Raw genomic sequence first — 26,914 nt, forward strand, 5'->3', positions numbered from 1 at the left:
GCCATTGGGTATCTTATCACGTGATTGACCCACCCTTTGGGTGCGTATCTGGCCAATGGGCAAGGCAAGGGACTTACTTCCACCAGTAACTTGTTCCTAAGACTCAGATCTTGGCAAGGAGTATATAGTTTCGCAGGAGATCGAGTGTTTAGATCGTAGGCGATTATGTAGACCCAAAATCAATTTGGGAATCATCGCCATTTTGACGTGAGTATATACCAAGCAAGCCATTACTAAACAGATGTGCTAGCTCGGGGGCTTCATGAAAAAAATAGGAAAGGGCCAGGGTATTTGAAAAGGGAAAGGAGAAATAAAAATTTTAAAAAAGATTTTGGAAAGAAACTGGCGTGTAGCCCCGTGACATCACAAATATCCTTCTTCCAACCACCAGAGTGAACATTGTCAGGCCCAATGCACCAAGGATAGTCGCGATCGGCAGGCATCACATAGAATTATTGATATATTGCAAGGATTGAGCGGCATTTGTTCGGGCGGCGGAAGAAGAGAAGCGTACATCGACGGTGTTCAATGCCTGCAGGAGACAGCGGGCACTTCGAAAATTTCCCGTTCCAGCAACCTTCAATAATGCAAACAAGCGAGATATCGCATGCGCTTGGTAAAAGGTTTCTCTTTGGCCAACGCGCTCGGCTGTTAGTGGGAGAGTAATCTTTAAAGAGGTCGATTTCAAACCCGTTGCCAGTTACAACCTCATACACGACTGCTCCAAGGAGGCCAACGTCGATTTGCGTAGTGAACCCATTGTCATCCACAGTCTCCATATTTAATCTCTATGGGAAGAGTGATGCCGCCGAGAAATCGCAGAATCTGAGGAGTAAATGGGGATTCAGTAGAAAATTTCGACTCACGGTGTCCGCGACAAGTACACATCTGTCATGGATATAGCCGAGCGTGCGAGCCATGTCATGGAAACATGTGAGTTGAAGCTAGTAGGAAGGTCAGCACTTGATAAAGCAATTTCGAAGATCGCCATTAGCCGTGTAGGCAAGTTGCGTGGTTTCACTGGAAACCCCAATACAACGGACAAGCCTACAGAATGTTTATCTTTAAGACCCTGCAAGCGATAATAAACGTCTTTTCATGTATAAGACTTTGAATATTCCCTTCGATGTCGGAGTCTGAGCTCCAAAGGCATCTTAGAGGGATTTTCACGGCCACACTATTTTGAAGCACAACTAACGCCGAGTTTCCACTCCCGAGAACCTTCTCCTTAGAAATAGGATTGCTCTGAAGATCGAGAAACGGGGAAGACATGGTAAAAGAATGAAAGACAGTTGGATTGAGTTGACCATGCTTCAAGGGGTTGGCACTCCGTAGGACCGATTCTTAAATATAGTATGTCAATCACGTGACTACTCCACTGCAACCGTTCCTAAGTCCAGACCATCATTGATTCATTGCTTCCCTGCACCGATCGTCCTTCAGACTGTTTCCCTGACTATCCAAGAGTCTATGCGGCTCATTCCGCATGTGCCGATGAGTTTTTGGGCGCTTATGAAGTGGGAGTAACCGGGTCGCAAATGCTGCGCCTTGTGTCTGTTGTAGTTCAAAGGAAGATTGATTGTTTATTCAGAGGGAAACATGAGGCTATATATACAATGAGAAGGTCAAGATGATTGGAAAACAACTTGGTTCTTCGTATACATACTTCGGGATTAATTCCCATGGTTCGGCATGCTTCCTGATCTGCACCAGCCTCATATCACAAGTTCACAACAGTGTCAGCATCGACACACTATTTAACATGGCCTTCGGTAGGATCAAATTCGATACAGTTTCCTTGGGACTTACCCTTGCAGTCACGAAGCCTGTCGGGGGCCTTAAATCTCTTCCAGCACATCTTGCTGTTTAATGGATAGCCGTTACCCTGTAGAGTGGGATTTTTTAACAGCACCAGGCTTGACTTGATATCTAGATCTTACGGTATAGCAGATATAACCGGACACTGGCGAATTGGAGCTTGCACTTCCGACCGCGGCGCCTTGAAATACCCCGCAAACTCTGAGCCTCCCTGACTATTATTCCAAGCTCGGGCGGTAAGAGCGATCAATGTATCTCTGCTGGTATTGATTGCAACATCCCGCCCCATAGGATTGTCCCCAAATGGCAAACTTCGTTGGTACCAAAGGGATTCAACCTTTTGAGATATTCCCTTTTGAATTAGCTAGCTCTGAACGCAGCCCATTGTGCTAAAACTCGTACATCGCTAGGCCAAAGACGAACCATCAATTGACTACAGAAATAGCGATCACGTGGGGGCTCGACTTAGGGCGAGAGGTCGAAAATGGACATGAAAAGGTCTAGACTACTTTGCTGCATAAGCGGTCCGCTACCATTGGTGGATTAACCGCGGCTCTGAGTACCCCAAATGGCAAATCGCTTTGGTGCCAACGAGATTTCCTTTTTTGGGATAACCCAGTCAGCTTTCAAATGCGCATCCCTTGCTGTAGAATCCACTGCTTACTATTTTCACAGTTGCTAGGAAGTCTTAGGTTTTCTCTTCACAGTTATTTGATTACGTGGTTTTTCGCCCACTAAGCCAGCCAGCGATGCAATCGAAACTCAGATCACACCTTAATTTATGTTGCATTTGCAGACACCAGCTTGGACATAATTTGACTTCCGTAAGCACTGGGAAGGTATTTCTAATTACCCGCTTGGATTTGGGGACAATTTCCTTATCAGGCAAACCTCAGGGTCAAACTCTACACTTCTTGGCCCGGCCCAGAAAGTAGCAAAACAGCTTCCCGAGGTGGTTTCATTTTCAATTTTTCAAATTGAGAATACGGAGTAAGAGGTGCTATGCAAGGGAGTCGGCTTAACCGATACCTGGATGCCTCTCGCGACGAATGGAAAGCTGACCGTAATTCTCTTTATCAATGTACGCGAAGTACAGATCAGGCAGTTCACCTCCGTTACAGCTGCGTTGGGTTTATATATCGATCCAATAATAAAAGTTATAAGGTCCATTCAAACAGAAGAACCCATTGCAGATACCTACCATTCCGTGTATTTGTCAAAGCTATATTCAGTATATATTGGAAATGGTGAAAGCTTTGAGTGGGTGCTGCTTGTACTCGTTTTGGTGTTCCAATGTGACTTGGCAGTGACTGACCGCTGATAAACCGACAAGGGTGCTTTGGTGATGGAAAACTGGAAGTCTTTCGTATTTCTCATCATGTCCTCACACTTGTGCCCGTCTGGCTTGATACAAGCATCAAAGCCACTCTGATTCCTGAGCCTCCGTTTATTCAGCTGGATCCATGACTCCACATATAGACCCAAGAGGTCCCTGAGCCACCAGCAATGTTCTCCGGAGTGACAATGGATCTACAAGCAATTCTTCAGGGCTTTTCACATAGTGAGGATGTTTTCTATGCAAATAAAGCAACGCAAAAAATCATTAGTTGCTACCTTGTGTGACACTAATGACCACTACACGAAGCCTTTCCCGGAACTCAGGGCGGCGTGTACGAAGAAATATCCCTTCCTCGAATCAGAAATGATTCCGACTGCTCACCTCTATACGGCATTGATGACGCAGTCGACCTACTACACACTCAACGATAACCTGGGAAAGCTCTTCCAAGCACTTCTATGTCAGCATCTTCAGAACGAAAGCTTCAGGGTCAGTGATATGGGTCGGTTCACTCACATTTCATTGGTCTGGATCCCGTGCGACCTGTTTTATGATATGCAGGATTTCAATGATAGATATGATGTGGTGTATCAGTCCAGACTTTCCAAAAACGCGGTTTTGGAACGATTTTATCCTGTCCGAAGTGCCGACGGCGCGATTGAGCAGTGGCCAGTCGAGTTTTCCAAGAGTGATTTCAAATCGGCATCTCGGATAGGTACACTGGAACATCTATCATGGCTTTTTCGTTTCTGCATTGATTCCGTTCAAATTGATTGTTCTACCTCAACTATACTACTCATCGTACAATGCGCCGCACTTTCTCAATATCAGAATTCAATTATGCTGTGTCTTGGCCCGCAACTTGTACATTGGCAGACTTCTTCACCGAGAATCATGCACACAAGAGAAAAGCTACTAGCACAAGGCAATTATGCTCAGATTCAGAACCACTTTGGACCACGATAGTTTATACACCGTGAATCTATACAGAATCGCTAGTAATTTGTCTTAGTCGCAAGGATTTAAATTTACAGCTCAAGCCCACAGCAAGCCACAGCAAGCAAGGCCCCACAGCCAAAGAATGAGGCTTGATTATCATATAAGTCTTCCTCGAGCACATCCAAATCTATGCTGCTCTATTCCAATTGAGAGCTAGTCGAAGTGCAAATACCAACCATGATTCGCCCTAACGATCAATTCAATACAGGGTATGTTCATTTCATTGATTAGTGATCTTAAACCAGGCTAAGCTTTGCAGAAGCAGTGCATACGATACAATGGGGGTCAAGAAACTAGGCGTCCCACCTCCACCGCCAAAGTAAAGACGAAGTTTCAGCCCCCATTCGGGATATAATATAAATACTAGCTGCCCAAAATACTGTTCCTATGCCATTGTACACAACGAAGAAATACATCACAGATCATCAACAGATTATCGGTGTTCATCTCCACTCCAAATACCAAACCCCTCAGAGATTCTTGCTTTCCCACCTAAAATGTCCGAACAACCTGATGAGGCACTTCATTCTCTCCTTGATTCCTTTGCCCCGGGGCTTTCATGGCTTATCCGGCTAATCTCGGCCGCACTGGGCGTTAACATATTGTCTTCTGTTCTGCCGTTGGTTGCCCTTCCGATCATTTCGACATTCTTACTGCCGTCACTTTCGCGAGCTCTGGAACCCATTATTTCACTATTTGTCGCCTCCGCAGAAATTAGACACCGGAATAATCTATACCCTCAAGTTATGAGATGGGTATCTAGTGTCAGGTTTCACGGCAGCTCAAGCTCGGTTATCGTTGGAATTACGGAGGCATTCGGATTTCTTTGGGATTCCAACGACGACTCTCTTCAGTATGTGGAGACAGAAATCCCAGCATATCGAGGAAAGATAGAGAAGCTTCGCATCACTCCGGGACAAGAGCGTTTTCATTTCTTTCGGTATCAGAAATGTTGGTTTGCCTTCTACCGCGACCCGCACCGCAATGCTCTGGATCCCTTCTCGAGAAATGCCGAGAATATCACTATTTATTACATGTCCTGGAACAAGGCTGTTTTTGAAAATCTTCTGGTGGATATCCAAAAATTCAATGTTGACTGCCGCCGCGGACAATTGGCCGTGTTCTGTGCACGCCAAGATAAGCGGGATGCGGGCTGGCAAAACATGTGCGACGAGATTCCTCGGAGCCTGGACAGCCTAGCACAGGATAAAGAAATGAAGCGAGAAATGATCGAAGATATTGAAAAATTCCTCAGCAAAGCCGTTACCGATTTTTATCGGAAACGTGGCATCCCGCATCGACGAGGCTATCTCTTCCATGGCCCACCGGGGACTGGTAAGAGCTGCTGCTGCAAGGTGATTGCCACCCACTTTGAGCTTCCGATATATATATTCAACCTCGCCACTGTTGATGATTATGGCCTACAAGAATTGTTCCGCACACTACCGGCCCCTCCTGCACGCTGTATGGTGGTACTTGAAGATATAGACACCACCGGGATTGATCAGCGTGGAAATACAGTGAACGAAGAAAAAGATGCATCTCGTAAGAAAGGAATAACGCTGGCAACTTTTCTGAATGCTTTAGATGGCATCGGAGCGCACAACGGCCATATACTCGTTGCCACCACGAATGCTAAACCAACACTTGATCCGGCTCTGACTCGACCTGGACGGATAGACAAGCAATTCGAGTTCCGAAACCCTGATGCACCGACCGTACACGACTACTTCTCTTTCTTTTTTGGTAATGATGATGCCGATGCAAAGTCCCCGAATACAACGCTTGATCAGCTGGCCAGTCAATTTTCCGATGTCGTCTCTCATTTGGCCTTGTCACCTGCTACACTGCAAGAGTATTTCTTGCAGTGCAATGAAGACCCGGTGATGGCAGTCAAGAATGTGGCGAAACTAGAGTCCACCGACCTACAACCGGCTGGTCCTTAGAATTACCCGCGGCGATTAAACTTGAGGCTGGTTTACTTCTGATGGTAGGAATATTATCCTGGTACACATTACTTTCTTTTATCTTTGTATTTGAGAACTTGAAGTACAGTCCTAGTGTCGTGACACAAGCAAAAGTCCGGAGGTCTGCAGCATTCAACAGCAGGACCCAGAGAAACCAACCAATTGCACATAGATATCTCAAGTACAAATCAGAGTTCGTTCAACCGATTCAACGGCTACCCGCTCCTCCGTATTCTTTTGTGTGGTAAATCTGGTCGTTTCGGAAACCCGCCTTGCAACACGCTAATACTAGCCCCTGGGGTATGAGACGCCTTCAATACAATCTGCTAGTTAATCTTTCAATCACCGTCCTTCAATTAGTATGAACATGTACGGAATCCCTGCGATCTAATGCAAGGTTCCAAGTAACCGGTCTCGAATATGGAAAATCACCGGATAGGCCCCTTATCGCTGGATAGTGCAATTACCGTAACATGTAACAGAGACTCTGCATAGATTTCTTTAGCCATTTCTGTTTGCCGCCATTAATAGTTATCTGTCTGTCTGGATGCATGAATGGGACATAGCCAGAAAATATATAAACCATGGCCGGACCAATATTTCCAACCTACCAGGCAACATTTTTTCTCTCTTTCAACTATCCTTAACCATACTTCACGTGGCAGACTTGCCTTGATTCACGTTAAGAACTATACGATGGATCACCTCAAGACAAATGAAGAACCTACGCTGCCCGATGACCCATCAGCTAAGGCAAAGCATATTTTCAAACTTGTCAAGGAGTCACTGTTCGAAGATGTCGAATCGGTCTCCAAGACTTTTGAAGATACAGACCTCGAAGATTGCATGTCTTTGGCGAAACATATTATTGCGGCCAAGCCCGAGCTCAAATCAACACTGCTTCTAGCTCTAGATAGAAACACTCAGTCTGATTGGGATGACTTCTATTCAAGCATTGTTGGAAACTACGACGACTGGGTTACGGTCACGCCGCAGGTCATTCTCGCAGATGTGGTATTTTTATCAGAGGCTTGATTACAATCATCTGGGGCCCTGAACATCGACGTGGAATGAATCCTCGGGTGTAGGTATTTTTTTTTTTGTGCTGAGGTTGGATCTTGCTAATCTATATCAGGAATATCATACGAGAAGGTTGACCTAAACCTCGGGATGCTTCAGGGCAGAGCATTCATCCCAGCGCGTAATCTGAAGTCGTGGGCGTTGGCATGGCTAGAAGAGACATGTGAGGACACTCTTTCACCAATTTGTATCTAGAATTTCTTGATCGAATCTTAGAAACAAACCTTAAAGTCTATTCACTGTCCATTACTCGCAACTCATCATCTAAGGAGGAGCATTTCTTTTTGTTCCGGGTTAAAATTATTTCGCATAACCAGAGTTCAGAATTTTGACGTCGACGGAAATAGACTGATCGTATTAGAAAAAATGGACTGCATTATATCCAAGATATACTGCTTTGGTTATCAAGATCCTCTAGGCTTATACTCGGTTTTTCGAGAAAGGCATTTTCATCGTCGATTGCTTTATCTCTGCACTTTTTAATTTCCGCTCCCTAAGTAGCAATACCCGGAAACAATGAAAAAGCAGGTAAGCTCGGCAAATATGCCGTAAGTTTAGACGATGCTGCACCAGCAAAATCCTTACCATATACCTTGTGATGCCGGCCCTGATCTTTCATTTGAGGAAATAGGCAATTTGATATTGTCTGATATCGACGAATGGGAGTCTGACGGCTCGTGGTGCCGCATAAGGAGAAGGCTGTCAATTGATTTGTGTCTCTATATCCCGTACCATGACGCGCAAGGATATAAATGCTTTCCATTCCCTGGGGAAGATTACGTTCCAAGAGGCGAGGATATTTATTGGCATCTGACTTGAATTATTCTGCGCTCAAAATGGAGATATGCCTCTCTGCAGCAATTACATACCTGATGGTCTTGAAATTAGAAGTGAGCTTCGCTTTCCGTGTTGAGGAAAATTACTAACCAATTAACCAGCCCTGGGATCATTTACACATCCGAGAGCAAGATGAAAAGGCCGTGATAATAGGAGCAACGGGGTGGAAGCTGGAACTCCTCCTGGACGAGATGAAAAGCTCCATATTCGGGTGCGCATTTCTTCTTGACCACGGAGGGTATTTTTGGTGCATGGTTCATCACACACTGCGGCATTGGAGGAATTCAGAGTGGAAGCCACTATCCGGAATCGAAGGCCTTCGAGTTGGCAGCAAAACTCAAAAAGGACGTCTGCCTATATGCCCTGTCGTCTATGGCAATACTTCCGCTTTGGTTCCATTCACTGTGCTGGAGATGACGACACCTGGTCGAACAATGATTTGGCAGGCTGAGCATCCGGATAGCCAGTACACGCTACGAGTCAAGGTCCAATTACTACGCCAGATTTGTAAAGCAGCTTTGATTGGAAATTGGAAGTATTTCCGGCGCCTGATCCTCAGCTTCGCCATTTGTGGGTCTCGACTGTTGTTGGTTGTCATTGTCATGACCCAGGGGCTGGTAAATACTGTTTCGGAACGGATGTCTAGGAACTCTTTCGAGCCACTTGAGTGATTGTGCGCATTAGGTTTTTTTTTTCCTTTTGGCTATGAACTTGGGCTACCGGGCTCGAAGTCACCTATCAATGTGACGCAATATCATTCCTTTTACTACTCGTTTGCAACAACCTGGCCATTGATTTCCAGCCTTATTTAGAACACTTTCGAGATGGTAATCGAGACCTTACACTCTGTCGGGATAGATTGTCAGAAATATGGTGGATCTGCGTGTGGATTTCTGGGTATTTACCCAGAATATCTTACGACATCAAATCAGACACCTCACATAAAAGTGCATATTAGTCTTTGTCAGCATATCCTACAAAATTGTCAAGTTCATAGTTTTTAGTTAGAGAGAGTTTAATATTACCGTGAGGAAACCCATACAATGTTGGTCACTGATTTCTGTTAGTTATGAGCCCGGAATCGCTTCTAATTTAACCCATTTGTTAAAACCAACCTTTGTTTCGACGTTGCAAGCCAATTGATCCTTGTGATCCCTGCCTGCCGCCGAACCCCTGAACCCCTGAAATCATCAGTCGGAAATCTGTTCAACCACAATATGGGAGACACCACTCTCTCCGCGATATCGTCCTCTCGCGTTATTCTGAGAGACTCAACAAACTGGGAAGCCTGGCTGTCCACCATCAGAGGGATTGCCGACCAATATAACGTGTGGGAGCTGTGTGACCCGGACAAGAAAGAACAACCTGTTGTTCCAGATGAACCAGAGCCTCCATCAATTGAGGCTGCTAAGAACGACGATCCGGTCAACTGGTACAAGATCGTCAAACTACAACAAGTGGAATGGTCAACCCAAGTTAGCAAGCATGGAAAAAGGATCCTAGGCCTCAACTGTGTGGCAACGGTTATTAAAAACAGCCTACACCCTAGTTATCAGACCTTTATCACCCATGATACCCCATGGAAACTGCTTCGCAACCTGCGACAGAGATTTGCACCTGAGTGCGATCCTACCTATGCAGCCAAACTGCGTCAGCAATGGAGAAATTTAGACCGAGGTCTAGACAGGAACACCGACATTGAGAAATGGTTATTGAATTGGGAAACGATCCAGGTTCGGTGCGCGAGGGCTGGCATGAGCGAAGCCAATGACGCCACCGTGCAATTCCTAGATGCCATCTCAACTATGTCGCCTGGCTTTCATGAAACCTGGACGCTCAGATTGGAAGACAAGAATGTTGTCTTCCCCGAGCTGCTCACTAGGTACAAAGCCCATTGGGCAATCAGCCACGGCAAAGCCAGTACCCAGAGAGGTATCTCCAAAGCTGTATTTTCGACCTGGCAAGGCCATGAGGAAGCACAACCACCAAACATCAAGAAAGGGGCGGCTATACCAGCCACCGAAAAGCCATTTTGGCAAAGGCCATGCCCATGCGGATCGAAGGCCCGCCACCCTGCCTGGAAATGCTGGGCTGCCTATGAATCAGGCAGACCCGAGGGTTACAAGATCATCCCAGACCAGAAACAGAAGTGGGATAGAGCTATGAAGGCTGATCCTACATGGAAAGACTTTATTGAGAAGAAAAGGTCAGAAATGGGCATGACGCAGAAACAGGCGCACTCTACCATAATTGACGACCAAGCATGTGGCTTCTTCTCAAAGGTACCTTCCCAAGAAGTCGCACAGAAAGCCGAGCAAGCCGCCATGTCAACCCAAACCAAGCAAGCGACCATACCTATGGAGAAGCAATGGGTTGTTGACACTGGGGCGGATACACATGTATGCAACGATCGGAGCAAATTCGTTAGTTTCCGAGAAAGTCATGGCAACATCAAGGTCGGCGATACACGCACAAGAATCGATGGTGTTGGCACCGTCGTTATCTATGGGATCAATCCAACTACTGGCCAACCAAAACGACTAGAGTTGTATGAAACCAGGTACTCACCTAATTTCCATACCAATCTGATCTCTCATGGCTTGATCATTAAAGGGGGGCCTTTATGTGCTTCCGAAACAACTGGATTGAAACTGATAATGGCAAGCCGCTGCTAAAGATATACCAAGAACAGAAGCTTTCTTGGTTGACGCAGCCCGACGCCGCCACCATGGCATTGATCGAGGCCCAAGCACCGCCCGGAGAAATGGTTTTTACCACTAAACGATCGGCGCAAGAACCTAAATCAGCTGCATCAATGGAGACCTGGCACCGGCGCCTAGGTCACATAGGACCAGACCGCATTACCAAACTGTCGGAGATGACCGAGGGAGTCACCATTACTGAGAGCAACCCTGTCAAACAGGTATGTGAAGCTTGTCAGTTAGCAGACGCAACGAAGCAGATCTCTCGGCGGAAGATCGGTCAGGCATATGGTGTATTCGGCAGAGTGCACTTTGACCTTGTTCAAAATCAGCCTGCGCACAATGGTCATATCTGGTTAACCCACTTTTACCTGGATGGAATCAAATGCCACTTCGTGTTCACCCATACCAAGAAGAACGAATGTCAGATGGCTGTTAGGAAGTTTATTGCCATCGCAAAGAATTGGTTAAACATCAATATCAAGGTGTTTCACTATGATAATGAGCGAAGTGCGGGAGATGAGGTCGAGATGATGATCGAAAATGAAGGTTGTATAATTGAGCATGCACCACCTGGCCTACCCGAGATGAATGGTCCCGCGGAGAGATCTGGGGGGTCATAGTGAGAACCGCCAGAGCCTTGATGAACGACACAGATCTCCCCCGAACCCTATGGCCAGAAGCGATCTATGCCGCAGCATACATGCTGAATCGGGTGCCCACCAAGATCGAAAATCGGTGGATTGTACCATGGAAAGAACTCATGAGGCATACCGCACCCGACGGCGTGCGCGATCAGATCGTCAACCTGTCAAACCTGAGATTGTATGGCTGTTTAGCGTACTCTAGGATCATCAAAAGGGTTCAATCTGACAAGATGGCACCGAGAGCAGAGATCGGATTTCTTGTTGGATATGTTTCTAAGAACCTATACAAGATCTGGTTCCCGCACAAAGGCCGTGCTGGCAAAGGCCGGGTTGACATAGTCAGAGATGCTATTTTTGATGAGACCCGCCGATACTCTCCGAGTACACCGGTACCTGAGCATGAAGAAGCAGTCAGCACATTGACAGATGGCCTCGATAACTGGCCTGAGGTGCTCACATTGCAAGAAGCCGAAACAGAGATCAGTATAGAGCTAAGAATGCCAATGGTATTAGCAAGGAACTCGGCGGGAGAAGAAGCAGAGCATACCAAACAAGGAGAGGAAGCCGGAAAACCCACGTTACCACTATCTCCCAAAACAGCCTCTATTTTACCCGTGACGCCTGAATCAATCAGACCAAACCAGATCTCATGGTCGAATACCAACATACCAGGAAGCTTTCCCACCGAACCAAGGCCTCCGAGGATCTCTTCATCAACAATGACCTCACTATCGCAAGATCCATTAATCCAGAGATCAACACCATCGAGATCTCGACTCCCGAATACCCTGTCATCGTCACCAGATCCGATCTCGGTCATACCATCGATCGAAACTGAAGGGGAGGAGACAGTATCAGAAAGCGAGATGCAACTTCAGCAAGAATTAGCACAGTCACCGCAACCTACGCATCCAACTGCCATACAAACTGCGCCTAGACCAGGATATGAGATAGCACCCGCCCGTGCACCTAGAGACATCTCAAGAAACATTGATCAATCCAACATCATTACCAGCGGCAGCAGATCTCGCAGGCCAAGAACCAACCGAGATTTCTCAGCATACCTATCTCTTCACGATGAAGATCCTGCCGACAACCCGCCTGAATTGCTTCATGCGTTCACCATCAGTATGCATGAACAAGCATCCCATACCAAGAAACACCATCGAAATCAGATGCCAATAGAGCCCCAGAACTGGGCTGAGATGAAGAACCATAAATTTGCCAAAGAATTCACCGAGGCCGCAGCCTTTGAGATCGAGACTCTACGAAACAAAGGCACATTCCGCGAGGTGTCGCACCCGAACACCAAAGGGACACAGGTCCTTCCACTCAAGTGGGTGTTCACATATAAATATGATGCCGACGGAGTCCTGGAGAAGTTCAAAGCGAGGATCTGTGTGCGTGGAGATCTACAGTGGATCACTACTGAAGAAAAGAGAGCCGCAACTCTCGCAGTGAAAACAGCCCGCGCTGTATTTGCACTGGTCGCAGCATTTGACCTCGACATGATACAACGAGATGTAGTGACAGCGTTCCTCAACTCAGCCATTCAAGGTGAGGTATACACCAAGTGCCCGCCTGGTTTCGAACGCTCAGGCCACTGCTGGCTGTTACTCCGAGCGCTTTATGGCTTACGTATGTCACCGCGTTTGTGGCAGCAGGAAGCAACCAGAGTGCTGGTCAAATTGGGACTGACCCCCGTGCCTGAGGATCCATGCATTTTCACCACCCAAGGAATAATCGTTTTCTTCTATGTTGACGACATTATCATGGTCAATCATCCTTCCTATTCTAAGCAAGCAGCTACCCTGGACCAAGAAATGAAGAAGCAATGGGAATTGCGAGAACTTGATGCCAGTTGGTTCCTAAACATCCGCATATTGAGAGACAGATCTCAGAAGAAGCTATGGCTATGCCAAGATAGCTATATTGAGAGCATGACAAGTCGGTATAACCTCAAAACCAACCGTAGGGTCGAAACCCCTATGAGCACTGAGCCTTTGCTCCCATATGATGGAGTAGCAACACCGAGTCAGATCCATGGGTACCAAGCCAAAGTTGGATCTGCTCAGTATGCTACAACCGTCTCACGCCCAGACGCCGCCAAAGCCACCGCCAAAGCCGCTGAATTTCTTATGAATCCAGGTCCTAAGCACATCGACGCTATTGATCGGATCATCCAATACCTATACAAAACCAGGTTTTGGGCCATTGAATATGGAGTGAGAGGCCTCGAACCAGGTATCGAATTAGCAGCAAAATCGGTTGAATTTGCCAGCGATGCTTCTTTCGGCGATAACCCCGACCGGCGCAGCTCCGAAGGATATGTCTGCAAGTTATATGGTGGGCCCATAGATTGGAAGGCATCGAAACAGAAGACCGTTACAACATCGACAACCGAAGCAGAGCTACTCGCACTTGCTGAGGCCGGAAAAACAGTCCAATGGTGGCGTCGAGTCCTCCGCGCATTAGGATTTGAACCGTCCCATCCTCTCACTATCTTGTGCGACAACCAACAAACTGTTGACCTATTGACGAAGGAAGGTGCCGCAATGCATACGAAGCTTCGTCATGTTGATATCAATCGGTGCTGGATGAAGCAAGAGGTCAGTGAAGGCCGAGTTCTTGTCGCATGGATTCCAACCGCCGAGATGCCAGCCGATGGCCTCACCAAGGCCTTACCCAAACAGAAGCAGCAGATCTTTCGAGATCTGATCGGAATGAGAGACGTGAATCACCTGATTCACCCTTCAAAACAGATTCTGGTTTGAAAACCATGCATAAATTGAAGAATTGAGCAGTTTCCCAGGCCTAGAAAAGGGGCCTCGAAAACTGGGGGGTGTGTCAGAAATATGGTGGATCTGCGTGTGGATTTCTGGGTATTTACCCAGAATATCTTACGACATCAAATCTGACACCTCACATAAAAGTGCATATTAGTCTTTGTCAGCATATCCTACAAAATTGTCAAGTTCATAGTTTTTAGTTAGAGAGAGTTTAATATTACCGTTAGGAAACCCATACAATGTTGGTCACTGATTTCTGTTACATCATCCCAACACTCTTAACGGTAGCTGCAGAGGAAACAGAACCCTTTGAGCCAAAGAACCTGCATCAAGCGAAGAACGACAGAAGCTGGCTCGAATGGAAAAGGGCAATGCTTGAAGAAGTGAACTCACTCAAGCAAAACAAAACGTGGGAGCTTGTTGATCCCCCCAAAGACCGGCGAGTTCTCAGTGGAAAATGGGTCTTCAAACTCAAACGAGGACCTCACGGCGAAGTACTCCGCCATAAGAGCAGATGGGTGGTGAGAGGCTTCACACGAGAAGACGGTATTGACTATGATGAAACCTTTGCCTCAGTTGTCAAGCCAATGAGCTACAAAGCCCTCTTCGCAATCGGAGCGGCCCTGGACTTCGAGATCGAGCAAATGGATGTCAAAACCGCATTCTTGTACGGACATATAGACCACGAGATCTACGTCGAACAGCCCCATCACATGACGGATGCCACCCCAAGGGTCTGCAAGCTTCGAAAAGCCCTCTATGGATTAAAGCAGGCTCCTCGCATCTGGTACCAGACCCTCACGAACTTCCTGCGCAATCTTGGCTTCGAGCCAATCACCGCCGATCTTGGTATCTTCGTTCGGAGCAATATGTACATCGCGGTATATGTTGATGATCTCCTGATCGTGGGTCCGAGTATCGCAGAGATCAAGAAGATCAAGCGGAGCCTAAGGAACCGTTTTCAGATGACAGATCTGGGCCCATGCAGCTACTACCTTGGGATATCCATCCAGCGAGACCGCCAAAACAGGAAACTGTCCCTCAGTCAAGAAGCATACATTGACAAGGTTGCTCATCAATTTGAGATTGGCAACTGCGCTCCCATCGGCACGCCGATAGAAACCTCACCGCTTCCAGAGAACAGTCCAGACTACACGTGCCCTCCAGATCAGAGGACCTCTTACCAACGCATGGTCGGATCTCTGATGTACATTATGCTTGGAACCAGGGGGGACATCGCGTATGCAGTCTCTGTGGCGAGTAGGTCTCTGGCAAATCCTGGGCCCCAACACATAAAACTCGCTCAACGCATCCTGCGGTACCTCAAAGGAACCAAGAGCCTCAGACTCGCGTACAAGGGTCAGCCTCAGAAACTGAAAGGCTTCACAGATGCAGATTGGGGAGGATGTCGTGACACGAGACGATCAACAGCTGGGTATCTCTTCAACATTGGAAGTGGAGCAATCAGTTGGCAATCGAAACGCCAGGGCGTCGTTGCCCTCTCAACCTGTGAAGCCGAGTTTCTAGGGCAGACACAAGCCACCAAAGAAGCAGTCTGGCTGAGACGGCTTCTCAATGAATTGAATATGAACCAAGGAACAACCGCCACGATCATCTGCGGTGATAACCAAGGTGCCATCGCTCTCTCCTCAAACTCACAATACCACTCCCGCACAAAACATATGGAAATCCAACGCAAGTGGGAGGGAGAGGTCCAGGACAGCGGATCAGTACAGCTCAATTATGTCTCAACCACAGAACAAATTGCTGATGGTTTCACCAAACCCCTGGCTCGGGAAAGATTTGAGTGGTTTCGGAAAGGGCTTGGCATCGAGTGATCGCGACTCTATTTTTGCTTTGAACCAGGCCGAGGCGCAGAGTACCCTTTCCTTCCTTTCGGAGCCCTAGCCCGGAAGGCTGATATATCGGAGGCACTCGCGGGAAGCAGAACTCCACTTCAGGCCCAGGTTCGACCAACGAAACGATCCATGGTAGGCCGTGTATTACTTGCCTGTTCTCACTGGTCGGAGATTGTGCGTGTCAGTGTCGGCTGGAGAGGGTGAGAACAAGCCTTTTCTGTGCCTTTCGACCCCCAAACTCAAATCGCTCTATCCTGATTATATAAGCATATGAGATTCACTCTGACTAACGTTAGCGGACTCGCTACGGGATATCTCGAGTTGCCGTGGGGATATGGAAATCCCTTCATCTAAAAGCGACGTGGGCGGTCTGGTGTAATGTCGAAAAACATTTCAATACGCATGATAACACTGAAATCTGATTATTATTTTAATATAAAGATTCCTTTTAGCCGGTTCGCAGGATTTCCGTACATACCAGTACTGAGGGAACCAAATTGAACGAGTTTGACTGAGAACTAACTAGGAGATGGCTGTTGAAGGCGTCTCATAGCCTCAGGGGCTAGTATGGCGTGTTACGACGCGGGTATTCTGAGATGATCCGGTTTACCATACAAAAACATACAGAGGAGTGGGTAGTCGTTGAACCAGCCAGTCCTTAGTGGTAAATTATCACTTCTCAGCTTGATATAATCCTACAATGGGACACAGGGAGGTACTGCATCACAGCGGTAATTAAGACCAATTCCTTGGCACTGTTTTGCAGCTAAGAATGAAATGTTCTTAGGAGAAAGAGAGCTACCTCTGGGGTATTTCCAAATGGCACTTGCATCTTCATGGGGTCGCTTTTGGAATAAACTGATGCTAAGCTTTTGCAAGCTTTTTAAGATGGTGAGAAAGAGGGGTTGTGGATCGGTCCGGGGCGAATGGTTGGCTTGATGGTCCCATACCAGACCCACTTGATGACAGCTTGTGAATAGGAGCACGCAGCCATTGGGTGAATACGCCGAGCTTAGCCTCCAACTAAGTGGCGGCCCAGCCTGAAGCCCCGTTCAAAGTCACATGGTTCTATACTGGCTTCCTTCGAACGGCAGAATACGAGCTGACCCCGCACGATCTCGTCCTCGCCGAAGTATCCAACAGAAAATCGTCCCTAAAGGCCTTAGGTTCCAGACACGAAAATTAGGCGACCGACAACTAGGGTCAGGCAGCTCTCAAACGGTTGAGCCATTTTCAAAATACCGTTTTCCAGGCCACTCGGCAAAGCTCTACTTTTTTTATTAGCCTTTAGTTACGTGACTCTTCTAACCTTGAGAGCATTCGTAGCCGTATTCTGCCAGGGTACATAAAGACTTGAATTTCCATCTTAAATGCTTCATCATTATCATCATCTCCGAGATTTCTTGCCATTTACCTCAACCTACTGTATCAACGATAGTTTGGAAAGGTAAGGTATTTCGAATTGGTATTATCTTTGCGATATGATATTCTGACGATGACCTAGAACTATATTGTCATCTGATTCACTACACAAGCTTTATTCAAGGTGTCTTCCATTTCTACTTACTATCACATAGTGCTTGTTAAACTGACAAGATTTAGTTTGAGAATCATGAAAATTATGAGGATTGTCCCTGTTATTCTTTTCTCGGTTTCTGCTGTCTCAGCTAGTCCAGCACCTAATCGTGACGGAAATGGGTTAATCCTACCCAGGATCTGCTGTACTTGTCCCAATGGCCAGTCTGGTTGTGGTGGTTTCTGCTACGAAAATAATTGTTAGTCATTGTCTGGGTGCGCGTCCATAACCAAGCTCAAGTAATGCCTGCGCCGAAACGTCATCAGTCCTAAAATGTTCCACACCGGCGCCATGCGCGCAAAGGTACCTTGGACTATAGTTTACCGCCTTGATTATTCTGCTACTCGCTATAATTCGCTATAATTAAATACGTCCATCCTCTCATTCGAAAATGAGTGGTCTGAACTACGGAGTACAAAATCATCAATCTGCTTCCCGAGTATGAGTAATCTCTGCAATATCATTGGTGTGGTTTTGTGTCGAAGACTTCACAAAACGGCAACAACCATGAACTTTTGGTGGACTACGCTACGGTAGGGCTCTCTTTGACACATCAAAGTGTCCCTATCTGCCTGCGGGCTTGAGAGGTTCCGTAACCACGGCTGTCGCTGCCACGAGCCCAGCGATGTAAGAGTTGCGCTCCCTCATAGCCAATGAGCCCTGTGTATGTAAAAATGTGCTCCCTCACAACCAATGAGCCCTGTGATTGTAAAAATGCACTCGGTCATGCAAGACTTGGCTCGCCATGGACTTGTTATGGCTCCCCAGCAATGTGCAGGCACCTCTCCGTGGTGCTGGGGATCAGTATTCGAGTATTCCAAGAGTATTCGATGAAGCAAAGGCCTGTGCATTATCTTCATCGTTCGCTTCGTATTCCGAAGAAGCATCATTGAATAGATAAAATGAATGTAGATCATCCCAAATTCAAACACCGAATTGTAAGGTTCAAACTAGGCGTCCGTCGTTAGCAACCCGTATTCTCACTCTTTCTGCCTTTCTCGCGCCAGCAATGGAAAATGGCATCTTTCATTCAGGTGTAAAGTAACAGAGATGTTGTACGGGGATGCTTGTTCTGATAGAATGTATGTTGTCTTCACTCAAGTCATCTTTGTAAGACCGCATTACTATAAGGCATTCCCGCGAGTAGCTGGATGCGGTAGCGTATTGCCCAGGACAGGGGTCGCGAGCCGGGAGTGCCAGCTTGGAAGGATTTGAGGGTGCAAAATGCCCTCTTAAATGCTAGCCAAGAAGTGGACCTCCGGAAAAAAGCTCGGACAAGATTTGACACTAGGCTTGATGTTTATTATACAGTATAAGAAATAATACTAAGGTTAATTTCATATAGTGTAATAAGCAACGCTTGGATGGGTAACGTAATTCACATGCGAGCCGCCACCACAAGCGAGCCGCCATCTCCAAAACACGTAGTAAATGCGACAAATTATAGCTTCATGTTTCAACCACCACAACTTAAGTTAGTTTCCGCTATTAGTAGATAGGTATTGATAAGCATTTTTAGTAACATATAGCAATTTTAACGAAGTCGAAGGTTTACCTTATTGTCGTATTGAAAATTACGTCGCTTGGCTCCAAATATATATATGTTAGTCAATAAATCATTAAGTTTCTTAAAACTGCCCAAAGCAGCTGGATATCATATAAAAACCATAGAATTAAAAAGAAAATTTTTAGTATAGACCACTGTTGTTGAGATATCAAGTTGTAACCTATCGCATTTACTATGTGTTTTGGAGATGGCGGCTTGCTTGTGGTGGCGGCTCGCATGTGAATTACGTTAAAATAATCCTTATTTTACTATAAGCGTATTCTTAACAAAAGCTGACTTCTATATCTAGTCACTGCTTTGCAGATATCTATGGAACGTAAGTTCTTTTTCCTTTTTAAAGCTATTAGCCAAAGCTAATATAAACTACTAGCTCTAACAGCTACTGCTATGTAAGTTAATACCTCTATACCTTCGCTTGATAATCTAAATCCGTGTATAGTAACCTGTAATTATGGACGAGAGAGCATTACATGGAAAGAGTAGCAGGGTACATGAGGTGAAACCGCGGTGGGGCCTTGAGAAAACAGGCGGGGAGAAGGAATGGAGTGCGAGCAATCTTTAGCATTTCCTAAAACTTTCAACAAGCTTACATTATCCATAGAACTATTATCAAGTTTGCTGGTTTCACATTATTGACAAATCGCCGTGTGGTAAAGGCCTTACTGCGAAGTCTGCGGGGGAGTTGCTGAAGTAAGGAATAGCAGTCAGTCTGTAATAACCCTTTCAGGGAATATCTACGTCTCACTGCCCAACCGCTGGGGCTCTCAGCGACCCAGAAAAATGACCTTAATCTTGTCGAGCAAGTGCGTCTGCCTTTCATTTTGGCTGTTCTCGCGGCGATTAAAAACCACAACACAGTCGAGTTTGGACAACCTTTGTGATTGACGAGACCCTTGTGTGAAGTACAGTCGCCCATTGAGAAAACCCCCGGTTAGAGTTGTCTGAAACACCAACCGTGGGTCTTCAGGAACTGGAAGGCCACCTGACGATCATTGCGACTGTCGGGGACAATTCACACTTGCAAATCGGGGCTTGCTTCTAAAGGCAATGATCAAGGCTCTAGTCTACTCAAGTTCTAACAGGCTAAGCCCACCTACGCGGCCGCTCCGTGTCCACTTCCAACAGTGCAGCCTACTGCGTACACTTCTAAGATATAAAGCAGCTTTCGCATGTTCATTATGTCTTCATTAAGGCAATTTTTTCTCTTCCTCCCCTCGTTCATTCATTCCTTTGATTCCATTCCTTAACGTATTCCATTCCTTAACGTACTGCTGGTCCAGTCGTTCTTTTCTTTTTCATTCCCATTCCCTTCTGGACAAATTCCAGCAAACAATGTCCCTCCTCAAATCCCTCGTGGCAGCGGTCGCCCTCTTGGGCGCCCACGCCCAGGCCGCTGGTGTGTCAGGCACCGCAATCGGCTTCGCATCAGGCACAACTGGCGGTGGCAGTGCCGTCGCCGCTGCGCCTAGCGATACCACCGAATTGACCAAGTGGTTGACCGACAGCACCCCGCGTACCATCCTCATTGAAAAGGAGTTCAACTACCTCGGCACGGAGGGCAAGTGCACCGACTGCAAGTGCTGTATCCCCGAATCCAACACCTGCGGCAGCGCTGGCCAGAATGCCATCGATAACTCCGACTGGTGTGGCAGCTACCCGACTACCACTTGTACTTATGACAAGGCCGGCATTGAGGGTATCAATGTTGCATCGAACAAGTCTATTGTCGGTGTTGGCAGTAATGGTGTTATTCGTGGTAAGGGTCTCCGCTTGACCGGTGTTAGCAATGTTATCATTCAGAACATTCACATCACCGAGTTGAACCCTCAGTTCATCTGGGGTGGTGATGCCATTAGTCTCAATGGTACCAACAACATCTGGATTGATCACGTCAAGGTCAACCTCGTTGGTCGTCAGATGTTCGTCTCTGGTTATAAGGCTAGTATGTATTCCTTCATCCTCTCTCCATAGATCTATACTTACCAAAACCCAGGCGGCGCGGTCACCATCTCCAACTCTGAATTTGACGGCCAGACCAGTTGGTCCGCCTCCTGCGATGGCCACCATTACTGGACAGTGTAAGCAATCACATCCACAAACAAACATCAACACAAACTAACCCACCCCAGCCTCGGATACGGCAAAGACGACCAAGTAACATTCACTGGAAACTACATCCACCACACTTCCGGCCGCTCCCCCAAGCTCGAATTCAACAGCTTCTGGCATGCCTACAACAACTACTGGTTCAACAACACCGGCCACGCCTTCGACATCGGTGAAAGCACCAACGCTCTAATTGAAGGCAACGTCTTCCACCAAGTCAAGATCCCCATGCTAAAGGACAGCTCCCCAGGCGCAACCTTCGCCGTAAGCTCCAGCTCAGCAGCAACCTGCAAATCCAAGCTCGGCCGCGACTGCGCACCAAACTCCCTTGTCCAATCTGGCACCCTTTCCGCTAGCGATGAGTCCGTGCTGAGCGTCATGCCCAAGGGTGAATCCAGCGTCAACGTCCTGGCTGCTAGCCGCGTCCGCTCATCCGTTCTGTCCAATGCTGGTGTTGGTAAGCTCAGCTCGTCGAACTCGAAACGACAGTTCCGGGGTCAGATTGCCCCTGTGCTGTCCTCTGCTGGTCCTGGTGCTTCGCCTGCCGGTCCTAAGCTTACTTGGAGCTGGAGGACTGTTGGCGTTAAGCCTACTCCTTCCTCCATCCCTATTGCCTTCCCTACCACTTTCCCTACTGAGACCCCTCAGGGTTCCCACTTTGGTGGTAAGGGTAAGGGTGAGGGTTCTTCCGGTGGTTTCCCTTTCGGTTGGTTCTAAATGCACACCACTGGACTAACTCATGGAGTGAGGATTCAACCTTGGTTATGGACTCGGCTTCTATATGTCACTAAGTGTACTTCTTTCCACTTCCTGTATAAGCTTGACGGGTTCATGTGAACACGCTGTCTTGCTAATTTTGTATTTATTCTTGAACTATATGTTGCTGTAGGTAGAAATGTCACTTTGAGGCGAATATCCTGCTCTCCAATCCTTTTCCATCCTCCCATATAGACAGACATCCACCATTTCAGCGCATTCTTAGCTCGTGCTTTGAGATAGGACCGAGGATCCATGTCTTGGGCTCTCGGGCTCTCTAGAATAGACATTTGCTGGCGCCTCGTATCTTTGACAGTACCTGAACCCAGCGCCCGAGCAGGTATCCATGCACAGCGCGAGTCCTTTTGTTTTCTCCACGCACTGACGCGCTCGATATAATGATCGTTGCATCCAAATGTGCTCCTGATAGCCAAAGGGTGTATGCAACTAACAATTCGCATCTCGCGAACATATATGTTGAGATTCATGGCTTCTCCAGGCATGAAATGCCTGCTCGCCAACCATGGATCTATTGATCAGCATTGAACCTGTTATATAGAGAATAGTTCAGGAGAAATGCTCTCCATTAAATAGGATCTCTCTCACATTGAAGAGAGATCAGACCTAAACAACCTCGTTGGCCTTGACGTACATGTTTCCCAGTAAATTCATCGTGTAATTTCAACAATATATATCACTTACACTGTATGAAGCACCGCCATTCTATGGTCTATAATGCTATAGCCGTGTCACGGGACGACCCCCTACCCGCGAGGGTGGGGGCGGTCCTGTGACACGGCTAATTAGTTAATCGGGGGATGATGGCGAATTGAAGATGCTGGTGAACGCGGCCAACAACACTGCTTATCATAATCTAGAATCGTTCAAGCGCATATGAACGTCGTGATGCGTTGTTGCGGAGGACATCAGTTCCTCTTGTCAGCTGGCTGGCGATATAATACAATCGGGAATGTTTCGTTCTGCGGCAGATGGTGCAGAAATTGGGGGGCAATTTGCAGCTCCATCTGAGGAGATCACTCGCGGTATCTTCCTTGGTACAGCCAAACATCATCCATGTTTCACTAACAAGCAAAATACTCACTACGATTACTGTTACCGCTAGATATCACCATATACTTCTAGCCCCTCTTAACCTGAATACATTTGTCACTACCACTGCCTTCGCCCTGCTCTCAACGTGCGCTGTACCCTTCGATTGAATTCAAATACACATGTATGAAGGTAAGCAGCTCATTGAGATTGCACGATTGAGTGAAGGCAACGGGTGATGATTAGTTAATCTACGAATCAATATGCGCATCGTCTTATGTCTTGTGTTATTACTTCCCGTTCCCAAAATAAATGATAACACAAAATACAGCCAGTGAGCTGTTCTGGTGGGAAAACATTGTCAGACATGGGCAAATCTCACCCGCTTTGTTGGTAGCTGAACTTGGCCTTGTCCATAAAGACAGCTGCCCTCACCTCCATTCCCAGCAAATACGCTATCCTTTGAAGCCCTCTCGGTGGACTCAGCGAATATAAAATCTAGGAGCAGATCTTTAATGGAGTTCTTATTGCTGATGCATGCCTCGATCCATGGCGAGAATCCATCGACGTCCTTGATATCGGGGTTGGCGCCTCTTGAGAGTAGTAGGCTTGCCAGTTCTCTGTTGCCTCGGTAGACAGCAAGCCGAGCACTGTTTGGCCCTGACAATTAGGAAGATCGATCTTAACACGACGGTGTTGGAGGAGCCGGTTCACGACCGCAAATGACCCTTTCTCCACGCCGTACCACGGAGCATACAGGCCGTTCGCGTTTCTTGTATTCAAGCGCGGCTCTCTCTTACGCAGCAAGAGATTGGTGACCAGGTCTGAACCGTATTTTGCGGCTGTCATGAGAGGAGAGAAATTATCGACCATCGCATCTACGTCGGCTCGGTAGGAAAGCAAGATCTTTGCAAAGGGGTGAAGGAGAGTCTTGGCAACGAGCGTCAGAGTACGTGGTGTTCGGCCATTAGAGTCCTTTGAGTCCACGTCCACCTCTGTGGCCCATTTTGAGCGGTGCTCTCATCCAGCGTGCTCGCTGGAGACAGGGCAAATATTATTCATATGCAAAACACGAGGGATCGTAGATTGGAAAAATTTATGGAAGTGGCAGACACAGATATTAAATAGGTGGTATATAAGCAAATGCCCCAGAGGGCGACAAAGAATCATACAGCATAATTAAGCTCCTAGCCGCTCCGGCGTGCGCTCCTATCCATATACCCAGCAGGGGTTGCGGGTTCGTGAGAGATCTCAATGGTGGTTTCCTGGTACACGCCACCAAAGTTGGTCATTTCCACGTCGTTCTTCGGAACAATATCCTCGGTTGAGTCCTCGAGCGGACGATGTCGGGTCTCCTTGTCAACAGTGGGCATACTCCGCCTGAACTTCGAGCTCAGTCGAGATCCCATGCGGGACCCTCCCTTTCGAGAGCGAGTTCCACCACCAGCGGTTGCGGTAACGATGGTCTGCCATTGTGAGTCTGTGTTATCATAGTTGCCGTCAGTCGTACTGTGCTCGGTATCGATGAGCAGGTGGCGACGAGTAAGGGTATAGACAATCACATCCATGACACCAGACAAAGCCATCAAGGAGCCAGCGATACCGAAGTAAGTCTTACTGGGGGGTCACCGCGAGCGGTTGCCATACGACCCGCAGCAAGTGGCAGCGACAGAATCAGGTAAACGAATGGGTAGATCACCATGTAAATAACAACTCGGTTGAGACGGTGCAGGCTCTCTTGCTGGCCACGGCGGAGCATCTTCGCTTGCGTCATACGACGTCGAAGGTAGAAGAACATTATCGCATAGAGGACGATTGTACCGAACTCGGAAAAGAAAATCCAGATATAGTGACCCCAAAGTCGTTCATTTTCGTGCTCTGGACTCAACCAGCACTGTATAATCAAGCGAATCAGCTCACTGGTCTTCAGGCACAAGGGAAGCAGGAGTATATACCCAATTGGCCTCTGAGATGACAAACGCCTCAGAGCCATACAAACCAACCGGAATGAATCCCAAAACGAGAATGAATATCCATAGCCCGATCACCAAGTATACAAAGATATTGAACGGCAATTGTCGGCCACGCAGCACCACGGCCACCATATGAAGAGCAATTGACAGGACGAACAACCCACTACCCGGGTCTCCTGTCTGAATCCACCATCCTTGCAAATAGCAGGCGGGCTCACCAAAGCGGATGCCTCCACGAGACACCCAGTACAAACTGATTAGAAAGGCGATTGCTTGCTGCAAGTCAACCAGCAGGAGATTGTAAATAAGCACAACGTATTGGTTCTGAGCAAGCGAGTGCTTATAGTACCGCTGCCAGTAGATGAATCGGTACGTCAGGAATGAGACGAGGCTAAGAGTGGACCCCAAAGAGAAGAGAGCTATCACGCCCATGGCAATAAAAAGCGAGCGGTCGCTACCCTCGAGCGGGGACTCTTTGCGAAACTCCCAGCGACGAGAGAGGGACGAGTCGACCCCTGCGGCATATAAAGAACGCAGAGCGTGGACTACCATGACCAAGATTCCAGGGAGCTGGGCCGTGTCCCTGTGGAAGCAAAAGTCGCGAGGAGTAAGGCCCGCGCTTGTATAAAAGAAATGGCATCTGGGGGCACGGTTCCTGGCCCTGGAGATAACAACCCGTGTTCCTATGATGATACTGTGGAGAGTGAACATGGAACCGGACCCAGTATATTAAATCCCGTGCACGAGAAGGTCTACAGTGGCGCGTCGCCCAGTTCCACCTATTTGGCTGCCCGTGAGAACCACCCACTACTTCGACTACGCTATGACGTGCTCCTACCAGGCTAAACCCCAAATGAAACGGACTTACACGTGTTGCTATCCGCTTAAACAATAAATTCCTACATCTAGAAATGTTGTTGCAGATGTCCTATCGTGGCGATTGATGCCAAGACCCGTTCGCGCACTACCACATGTATTTGGCAGAAAAAGAGAAGAAACGTCAGGCAACACTTCATGTTGACTTAGAGGACCTTGATTATCCCATGATAAACTTTTACCCTCAGTAGCCAAGGCCCAATAAGCCTTTTAATTCTCACATCCACCCTAGCCAGATAAGCATAACAAAAAAGTTTCGATGAAACACCAGGAATAGAGTTGAAACTAATGTAAATAGCTTCGAGGAGTATACGTGAAAGGTACTCCGTCCGTACTTTATTACGGTCCAGAACTACCGAATAAATTTGGCAGTTTTGGCTGGATACTGTGCGCCCATTGGTCAGACACATTGTTGGCGGTTCAGAATCGCGACTCCGCAAGAACTTGCCGAGCCGCGATTCCAGTTCGTACCAAACCATACGATCTCCTTCTAGGAGTCTCCATCGTCCGAGAAGGTGCGATAACTTCCCCAAGGACGGAAGCAGTGTTTCTAGTTTTTTTGCAATTAGCTGTATCGAATGGCCAGAGGTGAGGAACAGGTATGTGAAGTAGGACTCTAACCTAGGGCTCCGAAAGGAATAAATGAATGCGAATATAGGGCATATTCATATTCGCACTCCGCGAATATGAATAAATGAATCTCGTTGTTGAGTATCGCGGTGGTCAAAGCTTATGGCAGGACTAGCGATGGACATTTAAATAGACGGGGTTCCCACTTTTGATAGTAACCTCAACAAGAACACTACAACTACCTATCTCAACACATATTATGCAATTCATATAATTCATATTCGCAATTATTCATGAATATTCATGAATAACCATATTCCTTTTGGGTTAGAGTCTAACCCAAAAGGACGTACACGTGGTATCAGCTACCGACAGGGTGCAACCGGCTAGCTAGTATTTCTAC

General features: G+C 47.2%; 4 protein-coding genes across 4 annotated transcripts; 2 read left to right on the top strand and 2 right to left on the bottom strand.

Moving 5' to 3' along the window:
* Nucleotides 1-788: 788 nt before the first annotated feature.
* Nucleotides 789-1,272, bottom strand: N7446_012620 (uncharacterized protein; the record flags this gene model as incomplete). Its single annotated transcript, XM_058521362.1, is given in 3 exon segments — nt 789-825; nt 867-1,092; nt 1,110-1,272. The coding sequence occupies 3 exon segments, from the start codon at nt 1,270-1,272 to the stop codon at nt 789-791; spliced, it is 426 nt and encodes a 141-aa protein (XP_058366728.1).
* A 7,985-nt stretch (nt 1,273-9,257) lies between these two features.
* N7446_012621 (uncharacterized protein) lies at nt 9,258-14,163 on the top strand (the record flags this gene model as incomplete). The annotated part of the gene is made up of 3 exons (XM_058521363.1): nt 9,258-10,588; nt 10,654-11,336; nt 11,399-14,163. The coding sequence occupies 3 exons, from the start codon at nt 9,258-9,260 to the stop codon at nt 14,161-14,163; spliced, it is 4,779 nt and encodes a 1,592-aa protein (XP_058366729.1).
* A 6,349-nt stretch (nt 14,164-20,512) lies between these two features.
* Nucleotides 20,513-22,003, top strand: N7446_012622 (uncharacterized protein; the record flags this gene model as incomplete). Its single annotated transcript, XM_058521364.1, has 3 exons — nt 20,513-21,122; nt 21,174-21,258; nt 21,310-22,003. 3 exons carry the CDS (start codon nt 20,513-20,515, stop codon nt 22,001-22,003), a joined length of 1,389 nt encoding a protein of 462 aa, XP_058366730.1.
* A 2,276-nt stretch (nt 22,004-24,279) lies between these two features.
* Nucleotides 24,280-25,617, bottom strand: N7446_012623 (uncharacterized protein; the record flags this gene model as incomplete). The annotated part of the gene is made up of 3 exons (XM_058521365.1): nt 24,280-24,709; nt 24,763-24,986; nt 25,048-25,617. 3 exons carry the CDS (start codon nt 25,615-25,617, stop codon nt 24,280-24,282), a joined length of 1,224 nt encoding a protein of 407 aa, XP_058366731.1.
* Nucleotides 25,618-26,914: the final 1,297 nt, after the last annotated feature.

The sequence above is a fragment of the Penicillium canescens genome (genome assembly GCF_028828765.1).
Source record: "Penicillium canescens strain IBT 15451 chromosome Unknown utg000010l_segment0_segment0, whole genome shotgun sequence".
NCBI lineage: Eukaryota > Fungi > Ascomycota > Eurotiomycetes > Eurotiales > Aspergillaceae > Penicillium > Penicillium canescens.